Source organism: Heloderma suspectum, chromosome 12 (genome assembly GCF_057233095.1).
Source record: "Heloderma suspectum isolate Gila_16-S chromosome 12, 16-S_ref, whole genome shotgun sequence".
In the NCBI taxonomy this organism is placed as follows: Eukaryota; Metazoa; Chordata; class Lepidosauria; order Squamata; family Helodermatidae; genus Heloderma; species Heloderma suspectum.
Window position 1 is genome coordinate 17,206,645 of NC_139469.1, and position 19,184 is coordinate 17,225,828.

The following is a 19,184-nucleotide window of genomic DNA, read 5'->3' on the forward strand; positions in this document are numbered from 1 at the left end:
AACAAAATGTATGGATTGCAATCACATCTGCCGTTTTGGTGTTACAAGATGTGCATGCTCTATGACTGTATATAATCATGGTATATGACAACTTAAATTTTATCACTGGAAAAAAATAATCTGCATACCTTAAGTATCTAATTCCATACACAAGAATAAACTTGGCTTCTAAAATTACTCAAAACAACATGGGTTGAATCTCAAGATCTTTTCTTAATTTAGCATTCATCTTCTTTAAAAGTCTATCCCACCCTGTTTTAAAGAACTCAGGGTGAGGAATAATGCTTTTGGAAAACAGCCATCAACATCTGAGTGAACAACATGCATTACAAACCCAGTACTTATGTCATCATTTAAGTAAAGCAAGATGATCAACATTGTGAAGATTAAATATGCAGACTTGTGAATACAATATCACACCTCTTCAAGCAAGAGGACAGCACCTAGGAATTTTTTTTTTATAAAATGTCTGACATTGGCAAGACATACTGAAAAACACACACAGAAGAAAGCTGAAGCCAAGAAAGGGGTTACTTCGCCAACACTGTTAAGTGCCTTCATCTTGTGAGCTAACAATCTATTTATATTCTATACGATCTCTCTCTCTCTCTCTCTCTCTCTCTCTCTCTCTCACACACACACACACGTACATTCTTCAGAAAGCTATGCTTGATCAAGGATGAAAAAAATGTCTTGCAATATCCTCAGCAATGCAAAAAAAAAAAGTTTCAGTCATCGCTGTCATACCATTTAAAACACACAGACACACACAAACTGCTCTCTGTTTCCTATTAAATCATATAGTGAAATGTTGAGTTGGTAGGGGGAGTGGGGAGAATATAGAACAGGGGCTCTCAGTGATCAGGGGCTCTCAGCAATCACCCCTAATTCAAATAAATCACATTGAGTCTCTTCGGGGCTAACTAACGGAAACAGAAAGATGGCTTGGCTGGTGATCCTTACATTCAGGAAAACATGGACCTGTTTACTGTGATCCAGATACAAACTGCAGTGCAGAAAAGCCATGGGAGCTGATCCACTTTAATCTCAGCATCCTTACTTTATCTGCAGCAAGAAGCATTTGTTTGTCCCTCTGTCTCTCTCTCTCTCACACACACACGCACACACACACAGATTTGCTTTCCCTGCAACAACTGTGTTTGCACCATAAGAAAGCTCTATCTACAACAGTTTGGTGTGATACTTGTGTCACACATCCAAGCCATCCAAGAATACTTGTAGGCTGGCCAGATGCAAAAGAAGGACTGGGCTCCTGCACCTTTAATTGCTGTGTAGAAGAGGGATTCTCAGCAGGTGTCGCTTGTCATGCAAGCCTACATCTGCTGAAATTCCCTCTTCTGCACAACTATTAAAGGTGCAGGAGCCCTGACCTCTTTTGCATCTGGCCACCCTAAATACATGCAGTCACCCCATCTTACATGTGGGTCAAGGGAACTGGCCTCAAGTCCCTGAGGAAAGGCCAGCAAGGAGGTCAGCACACTCCACTCGCTAGCTGAATGGAGCTCAAGCAATCAACCATTTTACCACACGCCTACAGACCTGAAGTATGGCAAAACCACTTGGCAGGGCAATAACTCAACCCTGTTTTGGAAATGCCCAATAGTCGCCTCCTTTTGGGAGGAAGTTATTATATGGATAAACTTTGTATTGGAACACTACTCTTTAATATTTATTGATGTACATGTTATTTTAAATTATTTACCTGCTTCCTGGAAGTTCACACATGGTCAGCATAAATGGATTCTCTGAGCCCTTTTGTCAGCCAAAATACTACAACATTGGAAGGATAAATGCTCACCTCCTATAATGCAATGCATTGAGGACCTAACAATGCTATCAACATTCCAAAGGGTGGTATGTAGGCAACACTCGTGAATGGATACATATATGGCTATTTGGTCTGCCTTTATTGAAATTTATGTATAATCCACTTTTTCTGGAATGCTGTAGTCAATTGAAATTGATACTTTTCATGCACGTTGTTATACTATATATACATTCATATGCTTTTTTTGTTTGCTTGTCTATTTTATTTTTTTCTTTAGTTTTTGTTTTTCTGATCTGTTTTGTTTTTGTTGAAATTTACAAAAAAAATTAATGATTTCTTAAAAAAAACTTGGGTCAGTTTATCACTTCTTTGAACACAGAAACATGCTCAAATCTGAGCTAAGAAAAATCAACCAGAGAGAAGCTTGAAACTATAGCAATTATCTGTGCCTCCATCTCCCTTTTAAGAGCCATTGATCTGAACCACCAACCACAGCCTTTTCTCTCTCTCTCTCTCTCTCTCTCACACACACACACACACACACACACACACACACACAGGATCTTTCCCTCATGATAAAAAGGCAAATTCTGGGGCTATATGCTTGGTCAGGAATGTATTCCTTCTAAAATATTGATAGGTGGCTTTCCCAGTGTTCAAAATGGTGTGCAATGTTGCAAGAACAAAACAGTGAGATGAAATCATAATGCTAAACAGCAGATCATTATAAAAACAACCCCCAAACCTACTAAATCACCTGCCAATTAAAAAAAAAGAAGAAGGTCTTGCAGCCCCAATGGAAAATAGCCAGCAATGGGCTTCTTCTGGTTAAAACAGCAAGCTGAGGGCCCACCACAATAAAAGCCCTGCTTCTTACTGTCGCGGCTCTAATCTCGCACCATGAGGACATAGAAAGTAGGACTTGATCACACAAGTACAGCTGGCAGGCAGGCCAAGACAGGGGGAAGAGGTCTCTCAAGTATCCAGAGTCCCAGACCAAAATCAGCACTTTCAATTGTGCCTGGAAGGATATTAGTAGCCAGGGAAATTGGCACAATACTGGTTGGATATGCTAAACGGGGAGCAGCATTTAGTACACTGCCCCAAGGCTCTGGAACTCCCTTCCCAGGGAGGTGAGAGTGGCACCCTCCTTGGTATGTTTCCGCAGGCAGGCAAAAACTTTTTTGTTCCAGCAGGCCTTTGGGGATAGATAGTCCGGACCTGTGAGAATATGATGGCTGGATACTACAGTTTATATTTCTTGTCTTTTAAAATTTTGATATTTTATACAGTTTTAATATTATTGATGATTTAATTATATTTTTAACTTTTGTATATTTCTATTTATATGTTTTAACTGTACAAAGTACAAAGTTTTTAACGTTGTAAAGCCACCTTGAATCCCATTATTGGGAAAAAGGCAGGATATAAATAAATATACCAACAACAACAACACACTTCTTCCCATACCCCCTCTGGAGGACTCCTCTTCAGAGGAAGGCCTGAATCAAAACATGGAGGAACTGCCTGTGGGGCAGAAGTACTTCACGATGGAAGTAGCCCCCTCTTGGACTCCGAGGCAGACACTGAGTGGCCACCAAGCCTCAGGGAGCACACATACCTACAGGTTCTGGCTCAGCCAGTTGCTAAACACAGAAGTAGCTGTCTGAGGAATAAGGGCTCCTTGTGAGTAAAGTTATAAGACTCTGCTCACAAGTAGACCATTTCTCAGGCAGCATGAATGGCCTGCAGATGTGCTCTGGCTGGGTTCTGAAACCTCAGGCTTCAAAACCTTCGGTCAGCTCCCAGATAGATGCCTGCCTTGTGGTTTCCCTAATGACCTAGCTCTTCTCTGGAACCCCCTAACCTGGATGCACATAACGAGGAGCCAGAGTGGGTGAATTTCCCAGAGGGCTTTTTGTTACAGCAGCGGCCGCCATTTTGAATATTTGGGGTGCTGCAGAGGCATGCCATCACTTCTTATTACGTGCGAATCCAGGGGGGGCGCTGTTGGGGTGGTTAACAAGCCACCTGTAACCCTAAAACTGCCCATGGGTTTGGACTGGCTTGTTAACCACCCAAACAACCCACCCTCACGGGGTTCGCACATAATGGGAAGCTACAGCACTCCCCTGCCACACCCCAAATATTCAAAATGGCACCCACCGCTGACAAGAAGCCCTGGAGGGAAATTCACCCACAGTGGCTCCTTGTTACGTGCATCCAGGTCAGGGAGTTCCAGAGAAGAGCCAGGTCATCAGGGAAAACCCAAGGCTTCTTGTTACATGCAAACTGGGCCCCTGTGTCTGGACCAACTAGTGACTTTATGTATTGCCCCGGCCATGGGCTTCAAACTCTTAATTTAGAGGTGCCAAGATAGTGATAAATCAGATCCAGGTTTACTTACAAGGAGATACTTTATTGAGTACAATCAGCACACAGGCGTACCCAGTGGTTGGATCAGACAGCTTCTCTGAACCCAGAGCTATGGGGTACAATGCGTTTTATACCATACATGTCAGCAGTGAGGCAGCATGACAGCAGCAAGAATTAATTATCGTTCGTCTACAGCTTTCCCAGCACAGGCTAGCAGTGCTTGGTTCCCAGCACAGCCAACTTGTAGCTTTAAGGAAAACAAACTTCACTTCCCAGGTGCATACTGATAAGACACTCCACTCGTTAGTATGGAATGTGCTTGAGGCTGCCCTATCGCTCTTTGACTCATCCTGGTAAATCAAGAGGCCGGTTAGGGAAAACAGCAGCCTTCTGAACCAAATTCAGAGAGCACAATGAATCATCTAAGCCCCTCTAAAACTACTAATAACTTGGTTCAGGCCTGGGGCCTTACACCTTGCCACCTAGTTCCCTGGAGCTCTATCCCTGCACCACCACAAGCACAACACGTCTTAACATATTCATAGCGTCGGTATCTGCAGAACAAAGGAATTGTAGCTTATCTCTAAATTATACAAACACACACGTATACACACACCTTTTACAACTATCACCCTTATGACATCAAAGAAAAAACAGCACCCACCGGAAGCAGAGAACAGCGAAGAAGAAAGGTGGTGGAAGGGAGGAAGGAAGGAAGGAAGGAGATGGGGGAAGAGGATGGCAAGAGAAAAGGTCCATAGGCCTGCTATAGCCCATGGACAATCTTTGGTAAGAAAGCTCCTTAATTCAATCCTGAGGCATTTACCATCTGTTTAAAACAGCTTATATAGTACCTTTACTCACCCTTGAAATATGGCAAGTTAAATTTGAAATACATTGCTCCTTATACAGGCTGTCCATTCAGGCTCCATTCCTAAGGCAAGCTAGCACTGTGTTTCATGAGAGCGGGAAGCCAAGCACTGGGTGCCATAAATTGCGAATGAAGCTTTCCTAGGCTTCAATTAACAGCTTGTGCTCTGTATACAGCCTCGTTTATGCTTCACTAAATTTCCTCCTCCGCTGCAGATCTTCCTTCATTCTCATTGACCACTAGGCAATAAATCCTTCTGCAGAGGCATATGTGTGACCTTCAGGCAAGGAGAATTAATGACCTGTTCTAGCAAGCCCTAACTGTGCTTGGTTGCAGGGGGAACCAAGTTTTGAATGTTTCGTTGCAAAATTCTGGCATTGCAGGTACTTCAAAAGGCTGCACAGCTAAGCATCCTAGGAAGGCTCTATATGGCCTCAAGGATCTGGAAGGTGCTCTCCATGCATCTCTCGATGTTTGGGGCGGGGGGGGGGGAGACCAGCTTTTGGCAATTAGAGATGCTGTAAGGGTACCAGTGTTCTTGTCCACTGTTCTTTAACATGCTTATTTCATTTATTATGCTTTTGTCCCACCCTTCCTCCAAAGAGCTCAGCATGGTGTACGTGGCTTCTCCCCACTTACGTTATCCTCACAACAACCCTGTGAGGTAGGTTAGGCTGAGAGACAGGAGCCTAGACGTAACAGAAATCATGGTTTCCCAGGGCACAAATGAGGCATGGGGAACTTCAGCCCCATGCTCTTCCCCCTCCTTTCTCCTCCCCTTTTGTGGCTGCAAGGGGGGTTTCACTTTTAAACAAACTACAGTTTATCATTATGTCTGAACTGGGGGAATTGTGGCTTGTTGTAACTCTAGTGTGAACAAGCTAGGATCAAACCATGGTCGTTCAAAAGGGCAACAAAGACCAATTAGGTACCAACCAGGTCAGAAACTAGATTGAAAAAGATCTAATCAAATCCTGCAAAATAGGGAGGGGGTGGGAGAAAAGAGGCAGCAGCAATTTCTTCTAATGACCTCTCCTCAGGGATGAAAAATATTCAGTGCAAAAGCAGAAAATATTATGAGATGATGAAAAACATCAGAATTGAAGGATCCTTTGTTCTTCATTTCCAAACAGTCCAGAAAACTAGGTCATTAGAAATAAAAGCTAGAGATAGCTGTGCTATCAGCTAAGAGAAAACATGTCAGGAATATTAGATCAGCCATAATACTGTGTACTTTTGAACTCTGCATCTAGATTTGGTCAGCAAACTCGAGCAAAACAAATCCCACCCCAATGTGCAATTTCCATTTTTATCAGTCCCTTGGTGAAATTAGTCATACATAAAACCCCAAATTAGTCGGATAGCTCTGGCCATGTGGCATATTATGCTTCGAGCCAAGCAAAGATTTAACAGCTTAGATGACCAAAATGTCAGGACAGCCTTACGCGTTTCATGGACACATGCTCCAGTGAATGTTATAAAGAGCTGTACAATTAACAATCAGTCTGTCCATTTTGCAACCAGAGAGTTCTCTCAGTTTGGTCCAGCACATTACCCATGATAGAAAGCATATCTGATGAGTACTTCTTATTCTGTCTGGCTGCAATGCTCTGTGAAATTACACAGAGCGAATCAAATTCTGTGTGGTAGACCACATACTTACAATGCAATCCTATACATGTCTATTCAGAAAAAAAGCCCAAGTTCAATGGGACTCACTCCCAGGTAAGTGTGTATAAGATTGTGCCCCCAAATCATCCAGGCTAGTATGCAGCTTGAATATGCTCCAACAACATATTTTTCAGCATCCCCTCTATTTCCAATGATCAGAGGTGAGTGCCATGGCTGATGCAGCCAAAACTGCACCGCCTACATACAAGAGGTATCAACAGGCTCAAGGGAACCCCAGCTTTTGCAGAGGTACAAAAAACCTTCAGAAAAACATCCCTAAGGGGTGGAGAACAATGAAGACCAAGCATGCTCAGCAGGCATGGAATGCAGACTGACTATATCTAGTCCCCGTCAGTTCTGCATGTACTCAGTCATAAGTCTGTTCCATCCAAGTTATGCATCGTTGGGTGATATTTTTTTTAATAATCACAGAATTTAAATTATTTTATATGTTGTTATTGTATTTTTACTGCCAGAGATAGGGAGGTAATTATGGAATTTCCTGCTTCATGTGGCAAAATAATGGCTGGCTTTAGGTACTGTGCACCTTGACTTGGGTGGATGGGGGGAACCATCTGCTGCTCTGCCTCCGGCAGAAAAAAATTCTTGGGCTAGCCCTGACTGAAGACACCTATATCAAGTTTTAAGCGTAACTAATCTAGTTAAGAAAAAGGTAGCCGCAGAGCTCGTGAATATCGAAGTATGCAAGCTTTTACTGCTATGTGTAAAAGCATCCAGGACCTATGTAACCCTGAACGTGGGAAGGGACAGGAAGCCAAATGGGAGGAGACAGAGTTCACAGAAGGTCTTCCCCTCCACTTTCAACATCCTGGATGTTTTGCTCTGAACTCCTTTTTTTTAAATGGGGTTGATGGCAGCTCCTCACACAACCATTTACAGCAGGGCTGTTTTCCTTCTTTCAGCCCAAGGGCTGAATTCCCTTTTGGAAAAGCTCTCAGGGGCTGCATTCAGTGGTGAGCGGGGCAAGAGGAATGGGGTCAAAAATACCATAGTGTTTTAGCTGAAAGCTCTTCCTGCCAGTAGCTAAGCCTTCGGAGAGGCATTTCAGCCTTTTCGAATGGGGAAAAACTGCTCAAAGGCCAAGAAACCACCAATCAGTGGTTGGGTAGAAAAAGGTGGAGCCAGAGGAAAGGGGGTGGCCATTTTGAGAACCCCGGAGGGCCGGACTGGGACCTCAGGAGGGCCGGATTTGGTTCCCAGGTACGAGGTTCTGCACCTGATTTAGGGCACAGACCTATTCAGATAGGTGGCCACCTCCGAACTCGGAGGCAACCGCCTATCCAGTGCAGGGCAGGAGAAGCATGGAGGGGATCGTTCCCTCCGCAGTCCTCCTGCCCTGCATTTTCGGCTAGACAGGCAATTTCGGCTGTCTAGCCACGGGAGGGCCAAGCGCGGGAGGAGGCTGCTGTATGACACATTGGGTGTGCCCTACAGGCATTTCGGCCCTTCCCGCCCCAGAATGCCCTCTGGAAACGCCCCTTTTCGGCTGGTCAGCACTCCTCTTGCGAGCGCAGAGGACGGGGCTGTTCCGCGCTGCCTCCATAGCAGCACGGAAGTGGGGGGAGATCAGTTCTCCAGGAGCCAAATTCGGAGCTCGGGCTCCGAGGTCGGTTCCTAGAAAACCAGATATCCTGTGGCCGTCTAACTGCTATCTAGCAGCCATAGGATTTCTCCCTGAAAGTCTTAAGAAAGAACCTGAGAAGAGGCTACAGACATTCAAATTGAGCTCTTTTAGTAGACATTTTTTTAATGTTTCCAATAAAGATTTTACTGCTTTTGGAATTATTTTAGCTGCCCCAAACCTCTGTTGATAGGATAAGTTAGAACTTTGAACAAAGAAGAGCATCTATTAATTATCTGGGGAGAAAAACAGCAACAACAGCAGCAGCATCAACAACAACAACGAATGCGTTAATAATCACAGCAGAGGAACCAAAAATGACTTCATACTGCGGTCTCTGTTTGGTTTGCCTATGAACAAGCCAAATAAATACAAAGTGTACTGCACTGACTTTGCTGCTCTATTGTTTTTGCGACGTACTTGGATGGAACAGTCAGCTTTGCTCTAAATCCCCCTGCCCTGACGATGCATACAGCATCGTGTCTAAACAAAGAAATAAATGAGTAGCCTTGCAGGAAAAGCCTTAGTCAGCTTCTGATGCCAGCTTGTATGCATTTACAGCTGGAACTTACTAGTAAGTGCACAATGCTGGCAGCTGAAAGAGGCAAGATTCAGCTCACTCTCCCTTGCACGTGTATGCCTGGAATCATCCAAATTAGAAGGAACATGCCACATAGCTCGATGCACAAACTCCTCTGCTGCTCCCCACTCCCAAAAGAGTGATTCAAAGACAGGGTGAATATAATCTTGTCACAGAATCACAGAGTTGGCAAGGACCTCAAAGGTCATCTAGTCCAACCCCCTTGCAGATACAGGAAATCTGTTGCTACAGCATCTCAAACAGGTGGTCATCCAGTCTCTGCTTAAAAACCTCTAATGAAGGAGAGCCCACCACCTTTCGAGGCAGCATGCTCCACTGTCAAACACTCACACTATCAGGATGTTCTTCCAGCCTCATTCACGGAATTCTATGGGGGATCCAGACAACACAGTCTTCAACTCTTAATCCTCGCATGTTTTCCAACCACTTCTTCTATGCACGGTATTGCAGTATAAACCACTGGCGGCGGAAAGCTAACAAAACAGGCAGAACTGTGCAGGCAAGAACGACTAGCCTATGATAACCAATCCTAACATTAAAAATGTAATTGTGCAAAAAAAAAAGTGTGACAAACATGCTACACAATCCCATGAAGCTGATGGATGAGAGATTCAGGACAGATCAAAGGAAGGACTTCTTCACACAGCACAGAGTTAAACTATGGAACTCACTACCACAGGATGTAGCAATGGCCACCTATTTGGATGGCTTTAAAAGGGGATGAGACAAATTCATGGAGGAAAAGGCTGTCAGTGACTACTAGTGCTGATCTTACCTCCAGTATCGGAGGCAGTAGGCCTATGCATACCAGTTTCTGGGGGATACAAGTGCAATGGTGCTATTGCACTTATGACCAACTTGGGGGTTTCCCATGGGCAGCTGGTTGGCCACTGTGTGAACAGAATTCTGGACTAGATGGACTCTTGGTCTGATGCAGCAGGGCTCTTCTTATGTTCTTAACCCCTCCTGAGCTCCAATATCCTCCCGCAAACAATCAAAATTAGCCATCAAAAGGCGGAGCGAAAAAGAACTCAACATTGCCTTGTGAGGACTATTATGCTCTGAAAGGCAGTTTCAAAATCTTTCAATTAAAAAAGGGGGGGAAGGGGAGAGAGAGACCCCTAACTCATTCCTCTGCCAAGAATAAGTCAACCACTGGGCAGCAGCTTCTAAGACATCTGTTACCCACAATACATCAGGTAATTAAATCAAGATGACTCCAGCTGACCCAAAGCTGTCTACTGGGTCAGCCAGAGGCAACACAAAGGCATTACCTCCAGCTGGCTGAGTGCAGTTCTTGGTTTAATTACCTGACATTCCGGGGATTTACGCATGTGCATATTATGTCAAATCCTGGCCCAGGTAAGCTGAATAAGGAGCTGCAGAAGTGCAATATTAGAAACCTCAAAGTATTCATTACCACCTTCTCCATTACAACCCTTTCATTTACATTCACATGCTAGATCCATAATATGAGACTTGTATATGCTATTTAATATTGCTCTTTTAATTCTAAAAAGACAATGTAGGCATTGTTTCTAAAAGCTCGAGCATCAGGTACCAAGTAGGTTGAGCATATAGCAATCACTTTTTTGCAATCATCAAAATGAACTCATCGTATTTATTTATTTTTATATAAGCATTTCTATCCTGCCTTTCATAAAACAGGTACAAAGAGGAACATATAAACAAGCAAACAACTGACAACACACAACCTTAAAATAATAGAATATTAAAATAATGAAAACAGCCATGATCCAGGGCAAATTGAAATCAAATACTAAGGACTAGAATTAAACACCAGCAAAGGCCTGGGTACATAAATAAGCCTTCGAGAGTTGCTGAAAGATCAATAATGTTGGTGCCACTCTGAGTTCAAGGGAAGACCATTCCACAGGGACAGTGCCACCACAGAGAAGGCCTGTTTCCTGGTTGCCACCAAACGCACCTCTCCAAAATGTGTCAAAACCAGGAGCACCTCGCCAGCCGATCGCAGTGACCTAGCGGGACAGTAAGGGAAAAGACACTCCCTCCAGTAACCTGGCCCCAAGCTGTTCAGGGCCATATAGATCAACACCAGAACCTTGAACCTGGTCCGGTAGCTAACTAGCAGACAGTGCAACTCTTTCAGGAATTGTAATATGCATACAGTATGGCATCCCAGTGAGTAGCTGGGCTGCTGTATTTTGCACTAGCTGCAGCCTCCGGACCAGCCTCAAGGACAGCCCCACATAGAGGGCATTTTGGTAGTCCAACCTTAAGGTCACTAATGCATGGGTCACAGTGGAAGGGCTATCCCTTGGAACAGCCGTAGTTGATGCACCAGCTGAAACTGGTGGAAGGCACTCCTAGCCACTGCAAGCATTTGGCCTTCCAGTGACAAAGATGAATCAAGGAGCACCCCCAAACAACTTGGAAAAGAAAGGTCAGAATATTTTGTGAAACTAAATCTGTTGCAGTTAAGTTTTTTTTTTTAAGAAAAAAGGTTTTGTTAAGAAGGAACAGAACACCCTTATTAATAAGTAAGTTAACATGTCAGCATTAACATTCTTACCATTTCCCAAATATTAGAATTTTAAAACAAGTTACACATGTGTTTACTCTGGTTGTTTTGCATCTTGTCCAAAAGCAAAGTGCAGTCTCTGAACACCATTTTTAATCATTGGTTCAGTAGCACTTCAAAGAAAAATGAGCACATTTCTTGGATCCTCACGTTTCCAAACGCTAGGCGTGCCTTGCCTGTTCTCTCCCCAACTGGATTTTGTTTTTATTAGCAAAGTACTTTTCACCAGCATATTGTTCTATGCAAGGCACCTGTCTTTTACCAAGGCCAAATGAACCGGGATAAGAAAAGATTCAACCTCCTTTCCTAAGTCATTATATAGAACATTCACAATGTGAACAATTATCTGTTGTTTCCCATCCAGCTCAAAAGACTGCTTCCTAAAATAATGATGTATTGTAAAAATGAAGCAACTATGAAGTCAATAAGGCTTACCTTGTGAAAGGCACTGATTCACCAAAGCCACCTGTCCAGAGTGCAGGTACAGATTAAGACGAGCAAAGATACTTGTCAAAGATGGAATTGTAATGAAGCAGAAGGCAACACAAGCCTAAGAAAAGGAAGTAAAAGTGTTCCAAGACTATTCAGGATGTGTCTTGAATCATCAGGAAGCATAATCGTTTTTAAATGTTGTCATTTTACCTGCCTTTCTATTCCTGTGTATTTATTCATTTATTTGATGATAGTATTGTTCTTTTTCTTCATATTATGAGCTGCTCTGGAAATATTTATACTCAAGGGTGGCATGTACATTGATAAAATCATAAATATAAATAAGGTTTTAAAACTATTATTATGAGCTGGTGGTGATCAGTGGCCTCCAAGCTTTCCAGACTCAGGGCTTACCTTTAACCTGAACTGGTAACATAGGCCTCACTTTTAATTGGTTATCATAAATATTGTTGTTTTTTTTACTTTTACTGAGGGCCAAACTAGATGAAACAGTGAGAAACTTGTGACTGCAGCTCCCTGTTTTTTTTTGAACAACAAAACCATGAGGAGGGGTACAATTCTGATTGGGACTCCCCCCTCCCCCCAACATTCTTATGTTCTTATATCAGAGGCAGTATGCCTATGTACACCAGTTGCTGGGGAACATGGGCAGATGGGTGCTGTTGCACTCATGTCCTGCTTGTGCGTTACCCCTGGGGAGCCGGTTGGCCACTGCATGAACAGAATGCTGGAGTGGATGGACCCTTGGTCTGATCCAGCGGGGCTCTTCTTATGTTCTTATGATATGTTCCTGGTTGAAATTCCTGCCCCCCGCCTCATCAGCTGCTATTTGCCATTAAACAAAATGCAGGACATCCAATCACAGGGCTCCAGCTTTCTTGCCCGATTTGGCCTTATGTCTAGCTTTGTCTCCCACCACTTTGTCTCCTTCTCTCTCCTACCTCCTCCCCACTTTCTCCAAAATACAGCTATGGTGCCACCCTCCATAGGTGGTTTTGACTGCCTTATATGTCATGAATGGGAATCTTTTTGCCTAGCCTCACTGTTTTAAAGCTAATCAGTACCCCAAATGCATATGCATACTCTCTTGGAAAGGCAAAAATGCACATATACCTTCTTTTCTTCATAACAGTTTTTGGGATATTCTCTGCACAGGTCTCAAAACAAAGATGTGACTTCCCTGTTTTCTTGAAAGGAGACGTACAAACAGGTTCTGATGCTCTTGCCCAGACAAAAGTAAGCTAGAGGAACCTTAGCTTACGAAAAATGAGGTAAGGATTGTTGCAGCTCTATGGATGCTTACTTAGGGAGCAAACCCCACCGAATACAGAGAAATACTTCAGAGTAAATATGCACAGAATCAGGCTACACATAAAAGGCCATCCGCACACTGAGTTTTGGCAAGCATCCAACCCTTGTGTAGCAGAAGGGATTCCAGAAGGTCCAGCTTGTCATCTCACAGTGCTCCAGGGTTTGAAAAGCTGCACTTGCCAGAATTCCCCTTTGGCACAATGGTTAATATTACAGGAGCCCTGGTATCCAAAGGTTGGTCATGCCAATCATATGGGGAAAAGAATACAGCATGGCTGAAGAACTGCTCACAAATATTATTGAACAAGTGTACATGCTCAGACTAACTTACTGGCCTGTTTTGGATGTAATGCTAATTTAGCGTGAGGTGAATTAGCAAAAGCAAGCCTTGGGCTTGTATGCCCCTCCCCTTCCCCTGTCCTCCTTTGGCTCGATCACAAGGACATTGGAAGCTACTGTTTTAAACTAACTGGAGTTTATCATTACATTCGAATGGGGGGCTAGTTTAAACTATGTTTTTCTAAAACAAGCCAGGATCAAATCATGGTTCATGGTCCTGATTTGTTTCAGAAAACAATTGTTTAAAGCAGCTTTCCCCAATGTTGTGGCCTCCAGAAGTGTTGGACTGCAACTCCCATCTTCTCAGCCAGCATGGCCAATGGTGGCTGGAATTATGGGAGTTGCAGTCCAGAACATTTGGAGGGTACCACATTGGGAAAGGCTGCTTTAAACTAACAAGCATTTCCCTGGTTCAGAATAACAACTCGTTAGTTCAAATCAGGAAGCAGTTGCTTCCAATCTCCTCTTTGCGGCCACACTAGAGGAGAAGTGGGAGCACATAAGCCCAATGTTCACTTGTTTTCTCATGTGTCAGTAAACCATGGTTTATTGCTACGTCCATAACTGACCACAATGTTGTTCATACAGAAATAATGAAGGATGTGGAAGTCACTCTGTTTTCACACCTACCCTGACAAATGCAGCAGTTTTTCTGGAATGATTCCCTTTCATCACTTTCCGTGTTTCCATTGCCAGCTGGTTCACACTCTGTTTTAAAAGAATATGTTACCGATGAGAGCAACTCTGCAACTCAACAACTTAAGTACTGTCAATAACAGTCAATGGGACTAAAATTAGTTTAATCATAAATGAGGTGTACTTTAACTGTAAATTAGCTTCAGGGATGATGGAAGAAGACACAGAAGGATGCACAAATAGGACTGTGTGTATTCTGTGCTAAAAAGATCAAAATCCTGCACAAAGATAACCCAAATGTGCACCAGAAAAAGCTGGATTTTGCAACCTGTATAAATTATGCAAATGTGCTTCTAGTTCTTCACTAAGGATGCAATCCTAGGCAAATTTAGGCAGGAAAGGCGATGGGGGGAAAGCATGGCTGGCTGGGGAATGCTGGGAGTTGTAGGGCTTCTGTCTAAACATGCACAGGATTGCACCCTTAGTCCATTTTTTCTGGTTCTGTTAATAAGATGAGACAATGCACCGTGCAGAACACAAACTGCTTCTGGGCCCTCAGGAGAGAGCCACCCCACTCCCACCCGATGTCAGGATTGATTCTGAGCGCAGGGAGATTGCAGCTCAGGTTCAGAAGAGGAGCAGCTAGAACTGGGGGAGGCATTTTCACAAGCCAGCTCAGATATGGGTAGGCGTGCTTCTCAGGTTTCCAAGTCTCAGATGGCTGGACATGAAGCTTCCTCCTTACCCCCCTCTGTGAGAAGCAGAGAGCAGGAGGACGAGGGGCTTGAGGACTGTGGCCTAAGAGACGCAAGGTGACGGCACAGAGCTAAGTGGGAAACGTCAGGGGCAGAGCTCAGACGGTCGAACCCGTTAGTGATGCATGAGAGGCTACACAGGGAAGCATCACACGAGGGGTGGGACCTCCCTCCCTAAATTAGCCTAGCCAGATAGCCTCCCTTTCAAACTGCAGGCAACTTTCGTTGATCCCATTTGATTCCCCTGGAGGCATTCCTTTGTTGCCAGAGAGTCTTCGAGGATTTGCATCTGTAATGAACCTGTGAATAATGAATTAAAGGCGTGAGACTGAAGCCTCTCTATTGTGTGTGTGTGTGTGTGTGTGTGAGTGCTTAAGGATAGAGGGGGCCAAGGGAGTTGTGACACCCCCCAAGGTGGCTTTGAAAATCTCACCAGGCATGGCAAGAAAATAATTGAAGGCTAAGGGACTGAAAACCTGCCTTTAAAAAAAAATAACACCTAAAATTCTCAAGATGTGGTGCCAATTTGTTGTTCTGGAGAAACCGTTCAGTTTATGGACCAGTTTGCCCCACATTTAGACTAAGAAAAAATGCCCCAGAAATACTGTCTATTCTACAATACAATGAATTTAGAGAGAGAAGCAGAGACTACAGTCTTTAATTGGACTAATGTGTTGGTGGAAATGAAGGAAACAATTCAGAATATTCACCACCAAATTAAGGGCTTTCAGCTCTGCTGACTTTGTGCCTTTCACTTTGGGGGATTAACACAGCAGCAACATGCCAACAATTGATATAAAACACAGTGTACAAATGCTCATTCTCGGCTGTTAAAATGCTGACAAAATTGACCTTGCCCTATAAAGAAATGTAAGGAACGGCAGTATGCAGCAGCAAAAAATAGTTCAAACGGTCACTGAAGTCTAATTTACACTTCCAAGATATGCTTACATGAATCAGCTGGACGAGAACAGGTTCCAAATTGCAAAACATTGATCTGGCTTCAACATAAAAACTCAGCTGCTGTTCAAAGTCACGGCCAAATGAAACCTGGATTAAGAAGATTCACAAAGTCATTTCTTATCCATGACCGTGGCATCCAGTTACCCATTCTTTCCGTTCGATTTGCCGTAGTGCGTTGCTAACCTTAACACAGCCATTGAAAATGAGATCCCATATTTTCCAAGCAATATGGTACACAGCAGTGTTAGGAAAATACCTGATTTTGTTGTTGCTGTTTTCTTCATCATCAGTCATAACCTCTAGGAAACTCCCAACCCTTTGATGTGATGGGAGAGAAGAGCAGCCCTGCTGGATTCAACCAAAAGGTCCATCTTGTTCAACATCCTGTTTCCCATAGGGGTCAGCCAGATGCTTCCCAGAAGCTCTGAAGCAGAGCACTGAGACAACAGCCTTCCCCTGCTGTGGGTTGCCCAACATCTGGTGTTCAGAGGTACACTGCCCCTGGACAGGGAGGGTTCCATTTAGCTATCATAATTGAGAGCTAAAATGACAGACCTATCCTCCACGAATTTACATTTCAGTTCAGGTTCAACAGAAGACATTTGCATTTGTGTGGATAAGGATCTGGGGTGACTCATTCCAGAAGCTACAGTGAGACAAGCCATCTGATAAAGTAGACTCTAGTCCGCAAAAGCAGCTTCCACGATAATAAACTGGGGGTGGAGACTTAATGGGAGCGGGTTGTTGACTACAATTTTTGGATTTGCCAAGAAGTACAAATGCCCTAATTTGTACATTCCTAATTCATACACTGGAGGGATAGGGTAAGGAGGCGATCTCCAGCAGGTCAGACATTACGTTTTTCTTTGATTATTTACTGGAACCTCTCTCAGTTAACTCTGTGACAGCTACATAAACTTTAATGTAAGCTCATGATGGCACATGACTGTCCTTCATGGCAAAACAGTTTAGATGTTCTTAATTAAAATAAACTCACTGCAGATTTTCAAGAGACCCTAAGCATGAAGCCAGTGTAGCAGGGATGGGGAAGATGTTGTTGGACTGTAACTCCCATCATCCCTCACCATTGGATATGTCAGCTTGAACTGATGGGAACTGCAGTCCAGCAACATCTAGAGGGCCACACATTCATCACCCCTTCAGTATAGGAACAAGCATTTCAAAAGAAATCAATGATCAATTCTCTTAGATGTTAAAACCTCATTTCCTGAAGGACTGTATTTCCCAATACACCATTATCACTATGTATTATTTATTTAATATGTTACATTTATATTCTGCCTTTCCATTAAATAATGCCCAAAACAGCTATCAGTAATAAAACAATAACTAATACACATAACATAAGCAACAACGATATCAAAATCAGATAAGAGGAGGCAAGAAGTCTAAAGATGGCAGCCAGTTAAAAAAAAATTAAAACACAGATTAAAACACAGAACAGCAAAACAGATACTCACCATTCTTAAAAATCCATTTATCAAAGAGGCAAGCATTCGCTTTTCATCTTCTAATGTCAGCGCACTAGAAAACAATACGTTTTAGAGCATAAATGAGAAATCCTTCTAAATAGATTGACAATGCAATGCTATGCTATAGATTGACAATGCAATGCTTACTCAGAAGTAAGACCAACTAAGTTCAGTGGGGTTTACTCCTGGAGAAGTGGATGTAGGATTGAAGGCTTATTCTTCTTCAGATCCAAAATGGAATCCCCCCCGCCACATACATACACACACACACACACACACACACACACACACACACAGCTATCTTCTACCCACACAGTCATTTAGATTGGAATCCTAAACACACTTGCTTGGGACTAAGCCCCATTGGACAAAGCAAGACTTCTGAGTAAACAAGTACAATCAAAACAAATTAATAATCTTGAAATTGTTGTAAGAATCTTATCAGTTTGTTTGTTTATTTTACAGTTTTCAAGCAAAGCTGCCACTGTTTTACCAAAAGTTTATTTCATAGCATTAGTACAGAGTTTTATCCAACTAGAAGGAAAGCTTCCTGCTCAAGGGATGGCAAAACTATTTTAAAATGTCTAAGAGCACAATCCTTTGCATGTTTAGACAGAAAAAAAGTCCAACAACTCCCAGCATTCCCCAGGGAATTTTTTCTGTCTAAACGTGCCTAGGATTGCACCCTAACTGCAATATGCTTATGATATCTTGAAGTGGGGAGTCATTTCTCATTCATTTGTGGAAATTGACTTGCACCTAAGAGCACGGACTTCCACCATATTGCCAACACAGCCTGCAGTGGATCACTGTGACTGGGAGGCAGGGGAGGGCGGCCTTTCTCTGCATGCTGTAGGGAGAAGCAGCCAACAGCAAGGTCAGCAGCTACCTTCACCATGTCCACTTTCTGCAGCTTTCACCCACTGAGCTGGGCTCCTCCTCCCTCTTCCCAGAGGTCCTCGGAGCCAACTGCCCTTTGAAGAAGAGAAGGTCAGGACACAAGACTATTTCCTGGAGCCCTCCCAGCCCACCCACTGAGGCCTGCTTCTAAACTGTGAGCAGCCCTCAGAAACAGGTCCATCTGCTCTGGGAGCGGTGGTGACATCATACCACTAAGAACTAGCACCCGAGTTTGCTTTTTGTTTTCCCCCTCCTCCCACCCAATCCCTTTTCCTTTTGTGTTGTGTCCCCGAGGGCAGGGATTGTTCTATTACTGATCATTGTAAGCTGCTGTTAGAGCCTTTTTCAGCTGAAGAAAGGGGTGAAAATGCTTTGAATGAATGAATAGGACCACCTGTTTCCATATCTACTGACCCCTACATTAAGAACTTCAGTGCAAGGCCTCCTTTGGGAACCCCACGGTCTGAGACGACCAGCTTCTTGGTGGTGGCCCCTAGTTGTGGAATGTTCTCCCGGAGAAGCTTACCTGGCACCTACCTTATTGTCCTTTCAGCACCAGGCAAAGACCTTTTTTAAAAAAAAAATTCCCCAGGCTTTTTAGATGCTGTTTGAACCTTGCTATTTTATACTGCTTTTATGATATGACTTTTAACTTATTATATATTTTTTTGTATTTACATTTTACTTTATCTTTAAATTTGATTTTGTAAACAGCCCCGAGAATATAATTGATGGGCAGTATTAAAAAAAGAAAAGAAAAAAAGGACCTTACAAATACTAAACAAATGGGTATGGGGCTATGAGGAAACCCATCTAAATTT

The 19,184-nt window shown here is 43.3% G+C and overlaps 1 protein-coding gene across 2 annotated transcripts in view; it reads right to left on the reverse strand.

Annotated features, from left to right (window-relative positions):
* The window catches only part of VPS35L (VPS35 endosomal protein sorting factor like), a 108,450-nt gene that overhangs the window by 21,511 nt on the left and 67,755 nt on the right, over nucleotides 1-19,184 (reverse strand). For both annotated transcript variants that reach the window (XM_084818572.1, XM_084818573.1), the window contains exons 23-26: nucleotides 17,452-17,515; nucleotides 15,959-16,057; nucleotides 14,247-14,324; nucleotides 11,949-12,063 (exon numbers count right to left, since the gene is read on the reverse strand). In XM_084818572.1, coding sequence (XP_084674698.1) covers nucleotides 11,949-12,063; nucleotides 14,247-14,324; nucleotides 15,959-16,057; nucleotides 17,452-17,515 — 356 coding nt within the window. The remainder of the gene's footprint in view (nucleotides 1-11,948; nucleotides 12,064-14,246; nucleotides 14,325-15,958; nucleotides 16,058-17,451; nucleotides 17,516-19,184) is intronic.